Raw genomic sequence first — 12,730 nt, 5'->3', positions numbered from 1 at the left:
ATAATTTCTGTGTTTCTTTTTCTCTTTCATAGTCACGACCTATTCCCTCACACCTTACTTCAGCAGTTGCAGAGAGTATCCTGGCTTCCGCCTGTGAGAGTGAAAGCAGAAATGCTGCAAAAAGGATGCGGCTGGATAGACAGCAGGTACTGTGTTGTTTGGGGGTCTGCCACATCCATATTTATAAATGCACTGGACTCATTTACATAGGATGCCAGGCAGAAGGGTGGTGCAATCCCTTATATGCTTCTTGCTAGCAATATTAATTAAAATACAAAAGCTGTAGTTTTTAAAATGAATACACAAGCATGTCTTTGTCTAGATTTACATAAGCTGTGTGAGGGTGTAGAATATATTTGTAATGTCCAGCTGCATGAAGCTATATATCTACTTTTTGATGGCTGTGGATTTTCAGAGCATAATGTGTAATCTGTATACTAGAATTAAAAGGAACAGAACATACAGTGTATATAAAGTACATCAATAACAGAAATGGTGCATGTGTCCATGAATTAGTGTGTTTATTTGTGCACATATTCTCTTTCAAAATGTGTATGCATTTTAAATATAAGGTGAATTAGTGTTAGTGTCTGAAAATACCTATTTGCCTGAAACAGAAAAGTTGCTGTGCTATATAACAAAATGCTGTCAATTAACTTATTAGTGAGTTTTTAAAGCTGATATGTTTTTTCTTGTGTGATTATTCACCTTTTTTAGTGCATGTTACAATCTTATTACCTTTTATTTTCTGGAAATTACATGTTTTATCTCATTTTTTAAAAATCCAACTGGTAGTTCATTCCAGGCTTTTTCATTATTTACTCACTCCACAGATAGAGTGAATGTCTAACATTCTTATTGCAAAAACTATTATGCTTTATTTCTCTTCATGATTGTAGCAAAGTAAAAATCTTAGTGATACCTCAGGTGTTCTAAAATATGCTTCTGTCATGGCAGATGAACTTTTATTTTGTGGAATAGAACATTTTTTAAAAGAACATTTTCCTTTTATGCATAGTCTATTGAATTCTTTCAGGTCATACCCTAACTGTATAAAGGGTTGCTACTGCTGTACTTACAAAATTGATAGTTTAGGATCTGAGACTGTATGTTTCTATTTCTTTTTGCTGTGATTTTTTTTTGCTAGTATTTTCATTGTTGTGCTAGATTTGCCTTAAGATTTACAAATCACATGGGATGTCAAAGCACTGTAATATTAAATATAATTTAGTTTAGAAGCAGTGCTCATTCAGGTTTTATATTCTTTCATTTGCTCTCTGATTTTTCAGTAATAATAATTAAAAAAAGCTACAAAGTCAATGTGCTCTTAGCCCAAGGGGAACTAGAAATGACTTGCACAGACATCAGTTACTTTCATTGTACAAAACTAATGGCTCAATTCCTTGGTCCAGCCAGGGTGAGGCAGAGTTTTGAAGTGATTTAAATGAGACTCCCATAATGCTCTTCAGGGAGCCAGAGACCTGTTGAAACAAAGATCAATATTTAAACTGTAGTCAGAACTCAAAAAAGCCTATTAATAGGCTTTTTTTTTTTTTTTCCTCTTCCCCTTTATTTGTAGTATTACTATCACAGAAGCATTTGGTAACAGCTTTGGGGGGAGAGGCATTTCTTTACTTTTTGTTACAGAATTAGAAACCTGTAGTCAGGATATGTCCCAACTGATCACCTTAATTGCAACTGTGATGTTAAAGTAGCAAAGTTGCCTATGAACAAAGGGTGTTGGGTTCTGCTTCCTTCAGCTCTTCCCCCTTTTTGCCAGTGAGTTCTGGGAACGCAGTGGAGTTGCAAATAGCACCAGCCATTTGATTCAGCAAGCAGTAAATTAGCTGAGCTGGTGTAGCTTTGGTGCTTGCAAAACTACTTGTGAATTCAGGATAGATATGCTGAGTAGATATGCTGAACATGCTGGAAAAAAATTATGGCAGTGTGTGTTAGGTAGCTTCATAAAACTTAGTGAGAAATTTACCCTTCAGGGTGGAATAGATAAGTCATTAGAGAAGTAGAAAACCTTGGGTTTAGCCCTGGTCCCATTGAAATTTAATTATTTATTCCAAGGATGAGACATTAACAAAGTAGACTGAGAGCAAAGCATTCTGGAGTATTTCTGAGTGTGGTATTTAATGGACACTAGTGTGCTCAGTTTATGTGCTGAGATGGGAACTGGGTCTGTATCCTCACATCCAGAGCATGTGACTTATAGGTAAAAGGGTTCTATTCTGCTCCTCTTCCTATTTTTTCCGCTTAACTTACTAGTCAATTTCCTTCACTTTTCTTACATATATCTAAAATGTTATATTTTCATTAGATTTTTTTTCTTAAACAGAGCAAGATTGGAAAACTTCAGTTCGTCGTGTTGTTTTGCTGTTCCATAGCTCTTAAAAATATATATATAAATAAAAGAAAGTAGCTTGTTTTTTCAAAATTGGGTGTTATACCACTGGGTAGACTCAGGCTTTGAGAACTCCAGTGAAAATTTGGGAGGGAAAAAGGGGAAATAAGATTTTGATAATGAAAATTGCCACTTCATAAATTATATCAAGAGATCTTCTAATTGAGGGCAAGCATTAGACAGTCCTGGAAAATAGATTGTTACAAGGATCTGGCAAGAGCACTCATTCAGCACTTCCCCTCAGAGCTGAATGGAAGCACTGCATAAAGGCTGCTTTATTCTTGCATGCAGTACAGTGAAGTTCTGCCTTTTGTTCTCCAGACAGGTGCTCTGCCTCAAAGTGAGATGTGGCACTTGGTGCCATGGTCTAATTGATGTGGTAATGTTCTTGTGATAGGTTGGACTCAATGATTTCAGTGGGCTCTTCCAGCCTGATTGATTCTGTGTTTCTGTGTCTCTGTAATTTGTATCCCCACCACCACGTTTTTCAGAATATTACCCATAAACCATGAATTAATTAAGAACACAATGAATGTTATGCCCAGTCCTGAAGCTGAGATAAAACTTTGCAGCCCACTGAACCCCTTTTCTTCTCTTGTTTATGCTCTTTCCTTTTCTTCTCCATTTTTCTTTCTCTCACTGGCACAACACAGCCCCCAAGCAGGAAATTCTGAGTTTGTTGCATGTATGTCCCTAATGGAAGTCTCTATTTGTTAAAATGATATGAATCTCCAAATTAAATAGGTTTTTTGCCTACAGTGTTAATTTTAGCAATGATTTTATGAAAAACAATCTCAATTATTGCTTAGCAAAAAGAAGCAGCTTAAAAGTCAAACCTAGGGACCCTTTTAAGACCTCATTTTTTTTTAATAGATAGTGTTTGCCATGCTCATGAGTATTTGCTGTTTCTTTCACAAGTATTAAATGTGAAGGATTGGCTTTATATAACTACAGTCCCATGCACCCATTTGTTTTCCCTTCAGAAGAAACCTCTCCTTGTGTGTATGTATCTCTGCACACACAAATACTTCATCCTGTGGATTACTTTCTAGAAGTATTTCTGATAGCTGCAGTGGTTAATATAGCCCTGATCATGGCACAGTGTTAAGTGTGATAAAGTTAAGTGTGAATAAGGAAGAAACCATCCTTCAACCTATGTCTTAAATTCCACTTATATGATCTTTGTATTTCCTAACTGAAGGCTGAAAATTTCTGCCAGCAAAAATCCAATTTTAAAAATAAGTTAATGAAATCTGGTCTCACTGGCGTCACTGACTTATTTTCAGCATTGTTTTTTTCATGCCAGGAATTTATTTCTTAATGGGAAAATCAGTGTGTTCTTGTCTTTCAGGAAACTAGTAATTTCCCATAGTTGTTGGGGAACTGCAACAATAAAAGCATTGTCAGTTTGTGAGACTTCTCTTTGAGAAATATAAATCTATTTACTAGGCTGTTGTAGCTCAGACTGTAATGCTTTGGTTGTCTGACCTTGTTAAATGTTACTCAAGTGCTCTCTTAAGCTTCAGTGTATTTTCATTATCTTGAGATCAAGCACTGGTTGGTTGGCCAGAAGCTTTAGTGCTGAGAAGTTATATATTTAATACCTATTACCCAGCTGAAGAGTCCTGTCACTTCCACTTTTTAATTCTGCCTGGTAGCAAAAATAATTTATTCTGTTGCACAATTTTTATAGATTTATATGTTGAAGTTGTCTAGGTTTACTGTTAGTACTGCTGAACAGTGAAATGCTTGTGACACTGGGCTAGATTTGGTTGATCTTTCACAGTCCAGATCAGGCAGTTGGTACAGAAGCAATACAGAGCTTTTGTGTCTCTCTCCAAATCACCTATGTTGAGTCTGGATACTGAAAAAGAGTAACTCTTTTGAATTTTAAAGACTTTTTTGATCACAGTTGATGAAAAATGTAGAAACAGGAATTGGATCAACCTTTTATTATTTGCTTCAGTGAGAGATAGAAGAGGCATTATCTGAATCCTTAGGATTTTCTGTGCTTCTTTGGATGTTCTCCTGGGATAATCCTTATTAGATCCATAGCAATGTTTGGTGTGAAGCAGGTGCATTAAGTGGAGGTTCTGAACTACTGTGAACAAGGGAGTAATGAAACAAAGTAAGTAGAGCTAAAATACAGCCCTATTCACTTGTATTCATCGCATATGGTGAACAATATAGCCATTATTCTTTTGCCATTTCACTTTACAAACCAAATTGTGTCTTGGTTGGGCAAAAGAAGAATGGTTAAATAAGTAGAAAAATCTGGGAAAAGTCATCCTGTCATTATGTCCTGGGCAGTGAACAGAGGGGCAGGATGCCTGCTTTATGCACTCCAGAGACCTTGGTCATAAGGCTCAATTTGTTGTTGATCACAGGAAGTTTTATTTTAAGAGCTGAACCATTGTCAGTCTCTGCTTCTTCCAAACAGGTGTATGTGTGTGCTGTAGTTTTTATAAAACCACCACATGAAACAGTGTGGATCAGGGCTGGGCTATGGGACTCTGGAGAAGTGGAGGTGGATAAGTGTTGCTACTGTTCTGTCTGTAAAAAAAAAACCCAGAAACCAATGAGAAGTCTTCAAGGGAAGATGTAAGAGTAAATAATAATTGATATACATCAGTATGTGAGAGGACCTGCCTCTTTATTTTCTCTAAAGAAGGTGAACCAGTGGAATCTATCTGCGGGAAAGCACTTAGGAACAATAGTAGGAAAAAATGCCTTCTCCTTCATTTGGACACAAGTGTTTTCTGTAACAGCTGCATTTTGTTAAATTGTTTTTTTTTCTTTAGAATTTATACTTTTTTGTGCGCTGTCATGTTGCAAAATTTATCAATGAGCATTTTTCTCTAATTGAAAAAAGTAGTTTTTGGCAATCAAGACAAAATGTCAGCACTTGGGAATGAGAGGGGAGGATGAATATAGGGAAGCAGGAAAAGAACTGAATCACAAAGTAATATGACTGCAGAAGTATATGAACCTTTTTATGGACATGTCATGTACAGTTAGCCAGAACATTTAGAAAATTGATGTTGCTTCATTCACAACATGTTGATTTGTACCAGTTAAGAATCTGGACCTTTGAGAATACATTGTTATATTTGCAGATAGGAGAATAGTGGTCACACATGGCTGCAAAGCCAGTGGACTGGATGCTCCCCTGGATTCAATCCATGTCATTTTAGCCATTTGACTCCAGTGACTAATGTCATGGAAAGGCTGCAATAGATGCACAATTTTTTGGTCAGCCAAAGGAGGGAGCTGCATACACTTCTTTGATCCTTACGCCCGAAGTAATTGGACATGCAGTGTGTGATTCTATTGTAGTTACACAGCAAATGACAAATTGAGCCTAAGAAAAACTTAAGCTCAGAGGAAAATGAAAGTTATTGTTATCTTACATATCTCCCATCCTAGCAAAGGCATTTCTCAGTCAGAACTGGTGCTTTTTAAATTAGTAGTCTCTTCACAGAATGGTTGTCTGTCAGTATTTTATAGAATATGCATGATAACAAAAAGGTTTTCTGCATTTCATTTTTTGAAAAATATGAGTTTAAAAGGTACAGTTTCCTTTCATTCCAGAGACTACATGAAAATAGCAGTAGTCAGACAACTTTATAGTCTGAGAAAGATGTTGTCCTCATACATTCACTGTACAGACATCACAATACGACTCACTTGATGTGCTAACCTCAATTAAAAAAATATTCTTTGTTTATTTGAGCTTTTCAAGTTGACAAGGGCGAGTCTCTGTTTACAGAGTATTATGCACTATGATGCTATGAAGCAGTTCTTTGTGATAAACACTGAATGCATTTTTAAGGAAACCTCTCATCATGATGACAGCTATAATTTTTTTCTATGCTGTGACTTGTAACCAGCCAAATTAAATATCAGTAATCATCGTGGTGGAGGAGTGAAAGACAACAACCACCTCCCAAAGAAGAAAAAATTTAATGATCCCAAACCGTATGAGTAGCAGCTGAGGTCACTTGGTCTGTTCAACCTGGAGAGGAGGAGACTGAGGGGAGAGCTCACTGCAGTTACAACTTCCTCACAAGAGCAAGAGGAGGGGCAGGCACTGATCTCTTCTCTCTGGTGACCAGTGACAGGACCCAAGGAAATGGCTGAAGTTGTGTCAGGGGATGTTTAGGTTAGATATTATTAACAGGTTCTTCACCCAGAGGGTGTTTGGGCACTGGAACAGGCTCCCCAGGGAAGTGGTCACAGCACCAGCCTGGCAGAGTTCAAGAAGTGTTTGGACAATGCTCTTGGGTATGTGGTGAGACTCTTGGACTCTTAGAGACTGTGCAGGGCCAGGAGTTGGACTCGATGATCCTGATAGGTCCCTTGCAGCTTACTCTGTGATTCTGTGATAAGTCTACAAATAGGCACTTTAAATGCATCCTTCTCAGCCATTTTTGTTTTGGGGGATAAAAGCAAGGAAAATCTAAAGTTTTCAGTGAATAGGCTGTTAAGGATATTGTAACATTTAGTAATTTTAACAATATTGGTTTTAGCTGTTAGAGGAGTAGGAATAGGTGGCTATTAGGTTTCTGACAAATGAATCATGGCCTAGACACATATGCTGGGAGCTGACCTAACATTTGACTCTGGACAGTTGTCACAGCAGCAACCTGAATAGAGCAGCTTGAAACAAGTGCTGGTTGCAGAACTGGATACAGGTTCTGTGCTAATGCAATACATCTGAATGTTAATAAAAGTGCACATGTACTGCCACTAGAAAATCACTGCTATGGTGATTCCTTCTATTTATATCTAATTCCTAAATTTTTAAAGCAATTGAGGTTTGTGAGGTGATGTTACTGATCTGCCTCCATACAATTTCTAGAGCTGTTTTGCTGCGTGTAGCAGGGGGGTTGACATAAAGACTCTTCAAGCACAGTTTTATTAACAAGAATAATGTCTGGCTGTTGCAGACCAGGAGCAGTTTGTGTTTTGATTAAGAAGGAAGGAAATTGCTGGTGGACAAATTATAGGTAATTGTGAAACTGCTTTGGAAGAAATGAATTAAAAATCTAAATTGCAGCAAGGGCATGGACCTCTTTTGCAGGATCACTGTATCTGGCTTTCAGCAGTGATGGGTAAGAGACTTTTAAACCTTCATATTTGGAGGACAAAGAGAATTTTCCCATTAATGCACAGCTTCTAAATCTTGACACTGAGGAGTTATTTTATGTATTACCCTTCAGAGAGCAGGAATGAAGGAAGAAAGACATGCATTTGTGTCCCCATATGTATGTTGTTCTCTTTCCTAATCAATGCAGCTCCCAGGAGGAAGGAAAAAATCATATTCTGTTATTTATATTGTAAAGTGGCAATATAGGGCAATATGTTGCATAGGACAGATTTGGACGACATTGGTTACAGAAAAGGGAGTCATGCAAAAATATCTCCCAGCTGATGCTGGAGGATGCCCTGCTGAGGCAGTGCTGCTGTGGTGGAAAGCTGCAAATGCAGAGGGAGCACACAGAAGTGGTCTTGTGTCAGGGTGATGGAGTCCTTGCCACAGCTATTCAGTATGCAGGAAGAGCACATCAACTGTACATCCTTGTAAGAGGTGGAGGAGAAAGCATCAGGAGTTCTCTTCTTCTTGGGTTTCACAGATTAACTTGCTTTAGAGGATGGAAAAAAAGGACTCTTCATCCAAGTGGCAGCTGTGCAGAAGGATAGGGCCATGTCCTACCTCTGCTGTATTTTTACATAAGACCTGAAAAATTCCAGCTCAAAGTGATTATTGCTTCAGAATGGGAGGCTTGTGGAGTCTTAGAAAAGAGCAAAAGGAAGCAGATGGTTCACTTAACATAAAGCAAACAAATAGAAATTGGAATCCCAAAATCCACAAGAGGCAAATGTCACTTAACTTGCAAAGAGCTCAATGCCTCTTGTACTACAGAAGCTTTATTAATAATAGCTTTTTGTGTTCAGACATCTCTTTGTGATTTAGTATTTAACAGGGATCAGAATTACTTCTGTACTTCAGTACTTTATCCCTTTTTATCTGCTTTCAAAATGATCACTAAGATGACTGTAATGTCCTTGGATACCCACACTCTAGTTTGCATTTCAGGCCTTGTTCACTTCCATCATTTCCCCACCTAGTGATTATTTTGCTTCTAGGTTGGTCTTTGGTTTGTTTTTGTGGTTCCAAATGATATGCCTTAACCACTGAGGCAAAAAATGTTATGCAGGCACCGTTTAGCTGCATGTGGATTATTGTCAGGAGATCAAATTATGTACAAGCATGGGGAAGCTTAGCTTCCTACCCAGAATGCACTGGCCATATTGTCAAGGGGAAGAAAATAAGTGGTATGCATTGTAATTTTAAATCCTGTTGCCTTTCAAGTCAGTGGCAAAATTCCTGGTTTCAGCAGTGCTGGATAGGGTTCTGTCATTAGCAGATACAGCTGGAGAGGATGCCGAGTATCGCAGGGCAGCCCCCCTCCCTCCACACTCCAGACCAACATATATTAAATTTGCTACATGCAATGGAAAGGAATAATGTGCAAGGCATGCAATTGCAAATAATTTCATGCCTTGGATTTTCAGTGAGGCCCCAAGGTGAGCAGATAATTTTTCACCTCAACACAGAGATCATTAAATTAGAAAATGCTGTATTTTTCCAGGTTCTTTGTGCTGAATTTCATGTGTAGTTGAATTTCAAGCTGCTGATTCCAGAATACACTTTAAAGCACCCTAAGATGCTATAAGATCTTGAATGTGAAGTAAAATTGATGTCAGTGTAAGTTTTCTATTCTGGAGGTTGATAAAGCTGAAGGCTCAAAAATGGAATGTTGTGTTGTTTCTTGGACAGGAACTTTTGAGCAATCTTATCCCCCTTCCTACCATAGGTGGAATGAAAATGAACAGGGTTGGGAACAGCTTTCTTCCAGGTGTCTTTTACATCCATTTTATGTCAAGGATGCAGAAAAGGAAAGGCCAGTGGAAATGTAGATATAACAGTTCTCTATTCAGGTCTGAAGACGGAGGTTTTAGAGTCAGGGCTTCTGTTCTTCCTGCTCCATCCTTAAAAGCCAGGAATAGAGAGCTTTTCACTTACCCTTTCCTTTCATATGGCAGGAAGATATTAAATGTGAAACATTTTCTGGTCTGTCAGATGTTTCTGTCATAGATACGAGTATGTCTTTCTTTTCCTGTGTTTAGCTAATGACTTCATTGCACACACCCTCCTGCCCACAGCACAGGTAGGGAATAATGTTTCGGGTGAGTAAATCCCTATTATCACACAGCGTTTGGGCTAGTTTAATGAAGTCAGTGCTAAGCCAGTGTGCGTGAGCAAAACCTTATTTTTCAAGAGAGGCATATTCTGGTTTTGATTATTGAGCTAGTAAGATTTAGAAGATTTTAAAGAGTCATAAATTACTCCTGAATTCCAAACATCAGCTGCCCAAGGGATTCAGAAGTATTCCTCAATTAGAAAGTGCAGTTCTGCCCACAGAAAATACATGTAGAGAAGTGTATGCATAGACTGCTTATGTTTGGTAGCAGGAACATGTTTGTGATTCAACAACTGGCTTGATGTCCTAAACTAAATTTAGAAACATATTTTTCTAAGAAAAAAATTAAACCTATAATAAGCTGTGGGAGCAGGAGCTGAATGCAGTGCCTGAGAGCAGCACCAGCTGCTAAAGAGGCTAGGCACAGGACAAGGCAGCCAAGCAGGCTGTGGCCAGAAGCCCAGGCATTGTGCCAAAAGAATTCTCCCCTGAAATGAGAATATTTGGGGAACAGATTTGCACTGCAGTACACATATTTCATGCTTATTACTCATGGTATTTCACATTTAGCTTCAGTTTTACTGTCTCCATTAATAAAGCAAATCAGAAAGTGTGTCCTCCAAAGGCCAGTCAAAGTTCATGTCTTTGTTTCTTCCAATGGCATATGCTACCTTGGCTTGACGCTTATGGAATCAAAAGGCCATGCCCCAAGCATCACTTCTTATTTACTTAATCTTTTAAAATACAGGACTCTCACAGTATTGAACTTAAAAGATGTGTGCCAAGTTCTATAAAAAATGCAGAGCAAGTCTTCTTCTGTAGCAAAATATTCTTCTTCTACTAAATAGTTGGAGACAGGGTGTGGAGGTGAGGCTTGTTTGGGCTTTTTTAATACCATTTATTTTTAAAAGACTTTTTTTTAAACTGTAGAATTTAAGTTGTACCTGAGACAGTATTCATAAGCAGATACCCTGCATTGAATTCATAGAAAGAATTTGCTGTTCTAGAACATGCTGTTCAAGTTTTAATGCATATTTGAAATAAAATAATTGGCATTCAAATGTATTAAACACAGGGTAAAATATCTTTAAAATAATCTTAACGTACCTTTGAAAAGAACCAACCATTAAGTGAATGCAAAAAAGTAATTGCTCACTCTCTAACAGACAAGAAAACTGAGGTTTGTTGTTACGGGTTTTTTTAGAAGATCTGTAACTTCCACTATAATTTATCTGTGGAAGCAAAATGATGGAATCTCCAGCGGGCTTACTTTTTTTCCATTTCAAAGCGGAACACACAGACATTTTTAATTAGTTGAAAGTGAGGAAGTTAATTCAGCATTGACCTCAAATGCTTCAAGTCTAGGATGTCTTCCGTTTCTAAATGAAGAAGAATTTAATTTGGAATCTAACATAAAGTGCCTATCTAACTAACATAAAGGTCCATTGTTCCTGCCACACACTCCGATACGTGTAATATTAAAAGAAAGCCTGGAGCAGAAGAGAAATAGGAAGAATCACTCAAAATCCAAATCGTACCCCATAGTTTTCCTTAAAGCCTTCCTCAGTGGTTGCATCTCCATACCCCAGATCTGGCAGGAGCATGGAAAACTGTTTTGTGTCAACAAAATAGGCTGTCAGTGGTGGGAGTGATACCAGTTGTAGTGCAGTAGACGAAGAGACCTATAGTGGGAGGTTTAATTATGTTGACCATGATGATATTGTAGTAATAAATCTGCAAAGCTGGCACAAGCATTGCTCCAGTACTCCCACGCGCTTTCCCTTGTGTGCTTCCTAAACATTTGATTCATAAGTTTAAAAATTTTCTCTGTTGGTGCTCTGGTGCCACAGTCCTCCCGCACTGAATGCAGTAATGCTGATCTATCCCAGCTGAAAGTGGTGCCCATCACAGTCACTGGAAAATGGCATTTTGGCAAGGGGGGAAAGAAACTCCTGGAGGAGTGCTTCACTGAGATAATTTCTTTAAGACGGTACACATAAGCATGAAAAGCGCAGAGAAAAATGCTTGATTGTGATCATAAAAGTGTAGCTGCCTGAGGCACAGCAAGGCTTGTTCTGAATGGGAGGAATACTGCAACGAAGGAATTTCTCTTGCTTTGCATATTTCTGGTTCAGCAGTAAGTACTGCTACGCCTTTGTCATCACGCATCAGTTTCAGTAATACATTGATTCATTCAGCACCATTACCTGCAGGCAAAACCGCTCTTGGGATGGGAGAGGAGGGCATTGTTTTCTTACAGTTTATGTTGTTTCTCGTTTGGAAGAAAAGTCAGATGTTCAGACTCCTCCATTAGTACTGCCTGTCAATAAAGAAGCAGCAAAAATGATCAGTAGCCATGGTCTTTGGCAAGGTGCTGGCCTCTGCAAAGGAATTGGCTTTGGGAGGGTTTATGTAGCAAGACGAGAATAAATGTGACATAACCTCTACTTCATTTTCCCTGAAGTTTTACCTTCATTTTCTCTAGCTTTTTTGCTAATCTAATTCCAGCAGGGGCTTCCTAGGCCCTGGAGTTCATTATGCAGTGCTTCTCTTTTGGGATCAGGCATGTACCAAATGAAATCTCTCAGGAAAGAGGTTTAGCAAACCTGTACCCGTGGTCCTGTGTCCTGAATGATCTTAGGCTGAGAACTCAACGGAGGTGACACAGGGAAGGAAAGAATCCTTTCATATTCCCCGGTCCCATCCTCTGTGTCAGAGGCTGAAGGAATTGCTGTAGTCTTCCAAGGGAAACTTGCTTTCCTTTAAAGGAAAATGGGAGCTGGGAGTGGGTAGGAAGGTGTAAATAGAGGAGATGGGGATTCTCAAGATTGGCTACTAAAAAACAAAGCCTCAATCAATAACTTACCATAAGGCCCAAGGCAAGGGTCATGCTGTGCTCTTCTTTAGGTCAGAGTAAAAGTCTGCCTTTGTTTTCTGCCTATCCGAAGAGGAAGAAATTCTGTATGAGGCCTGGGCCTTAATAAATCTCTTCCCTCTGCTGGTACAACAGGGAGGAAAAAGGTTCCACTTGCCCTCCCTCCTCTTGTCTTCC

General features: G+C 38.6%; 1 protein-coding gene across 5 annotated transcripts in view; it reads left to right on the top strand.

The window, feature by feature from the left end:
- Window positions 1-12,730, top strand: part of NOL4 (nucleolar protein 4) — a 190,299-nt gene that overhangs the window by 155,752 nt on the left and 21,817 nt on the right. For all 5 annotated transcript variants that reach the window (XM_048286256.1, XM_048286255.1, XM_048286257.1 and 2 more), the window contains one exon: window positions 33-146. In XM_048286256.1, coding sequence (XP_048142213.1) covers window positions 33-146 — 114 coding nt within the window. The remainder of the gene's footprint in view (window positions 1-32; window positions 147-12,730) is intronic.

This window comes from Corvus hawaiiensis, chromosome 26, assembly GCF_020740725.1.
Source record: "Corvus hawaiiensis isolate bCorHaw1 chromosome 26, bCorHaw1.pri.cur, whole genome shotgun sequence".
NCBI lineage: Eukaryota > Metazoa > Chordata > Aves > Passeriformes > Corvidae > Corvus > Corvus hawaiiensis.
The sequence above is the reverse complement of the archived record's forward strand: the minus strand, read 5'-3'. Positions and strand labels throughout refer to the sequence as shown.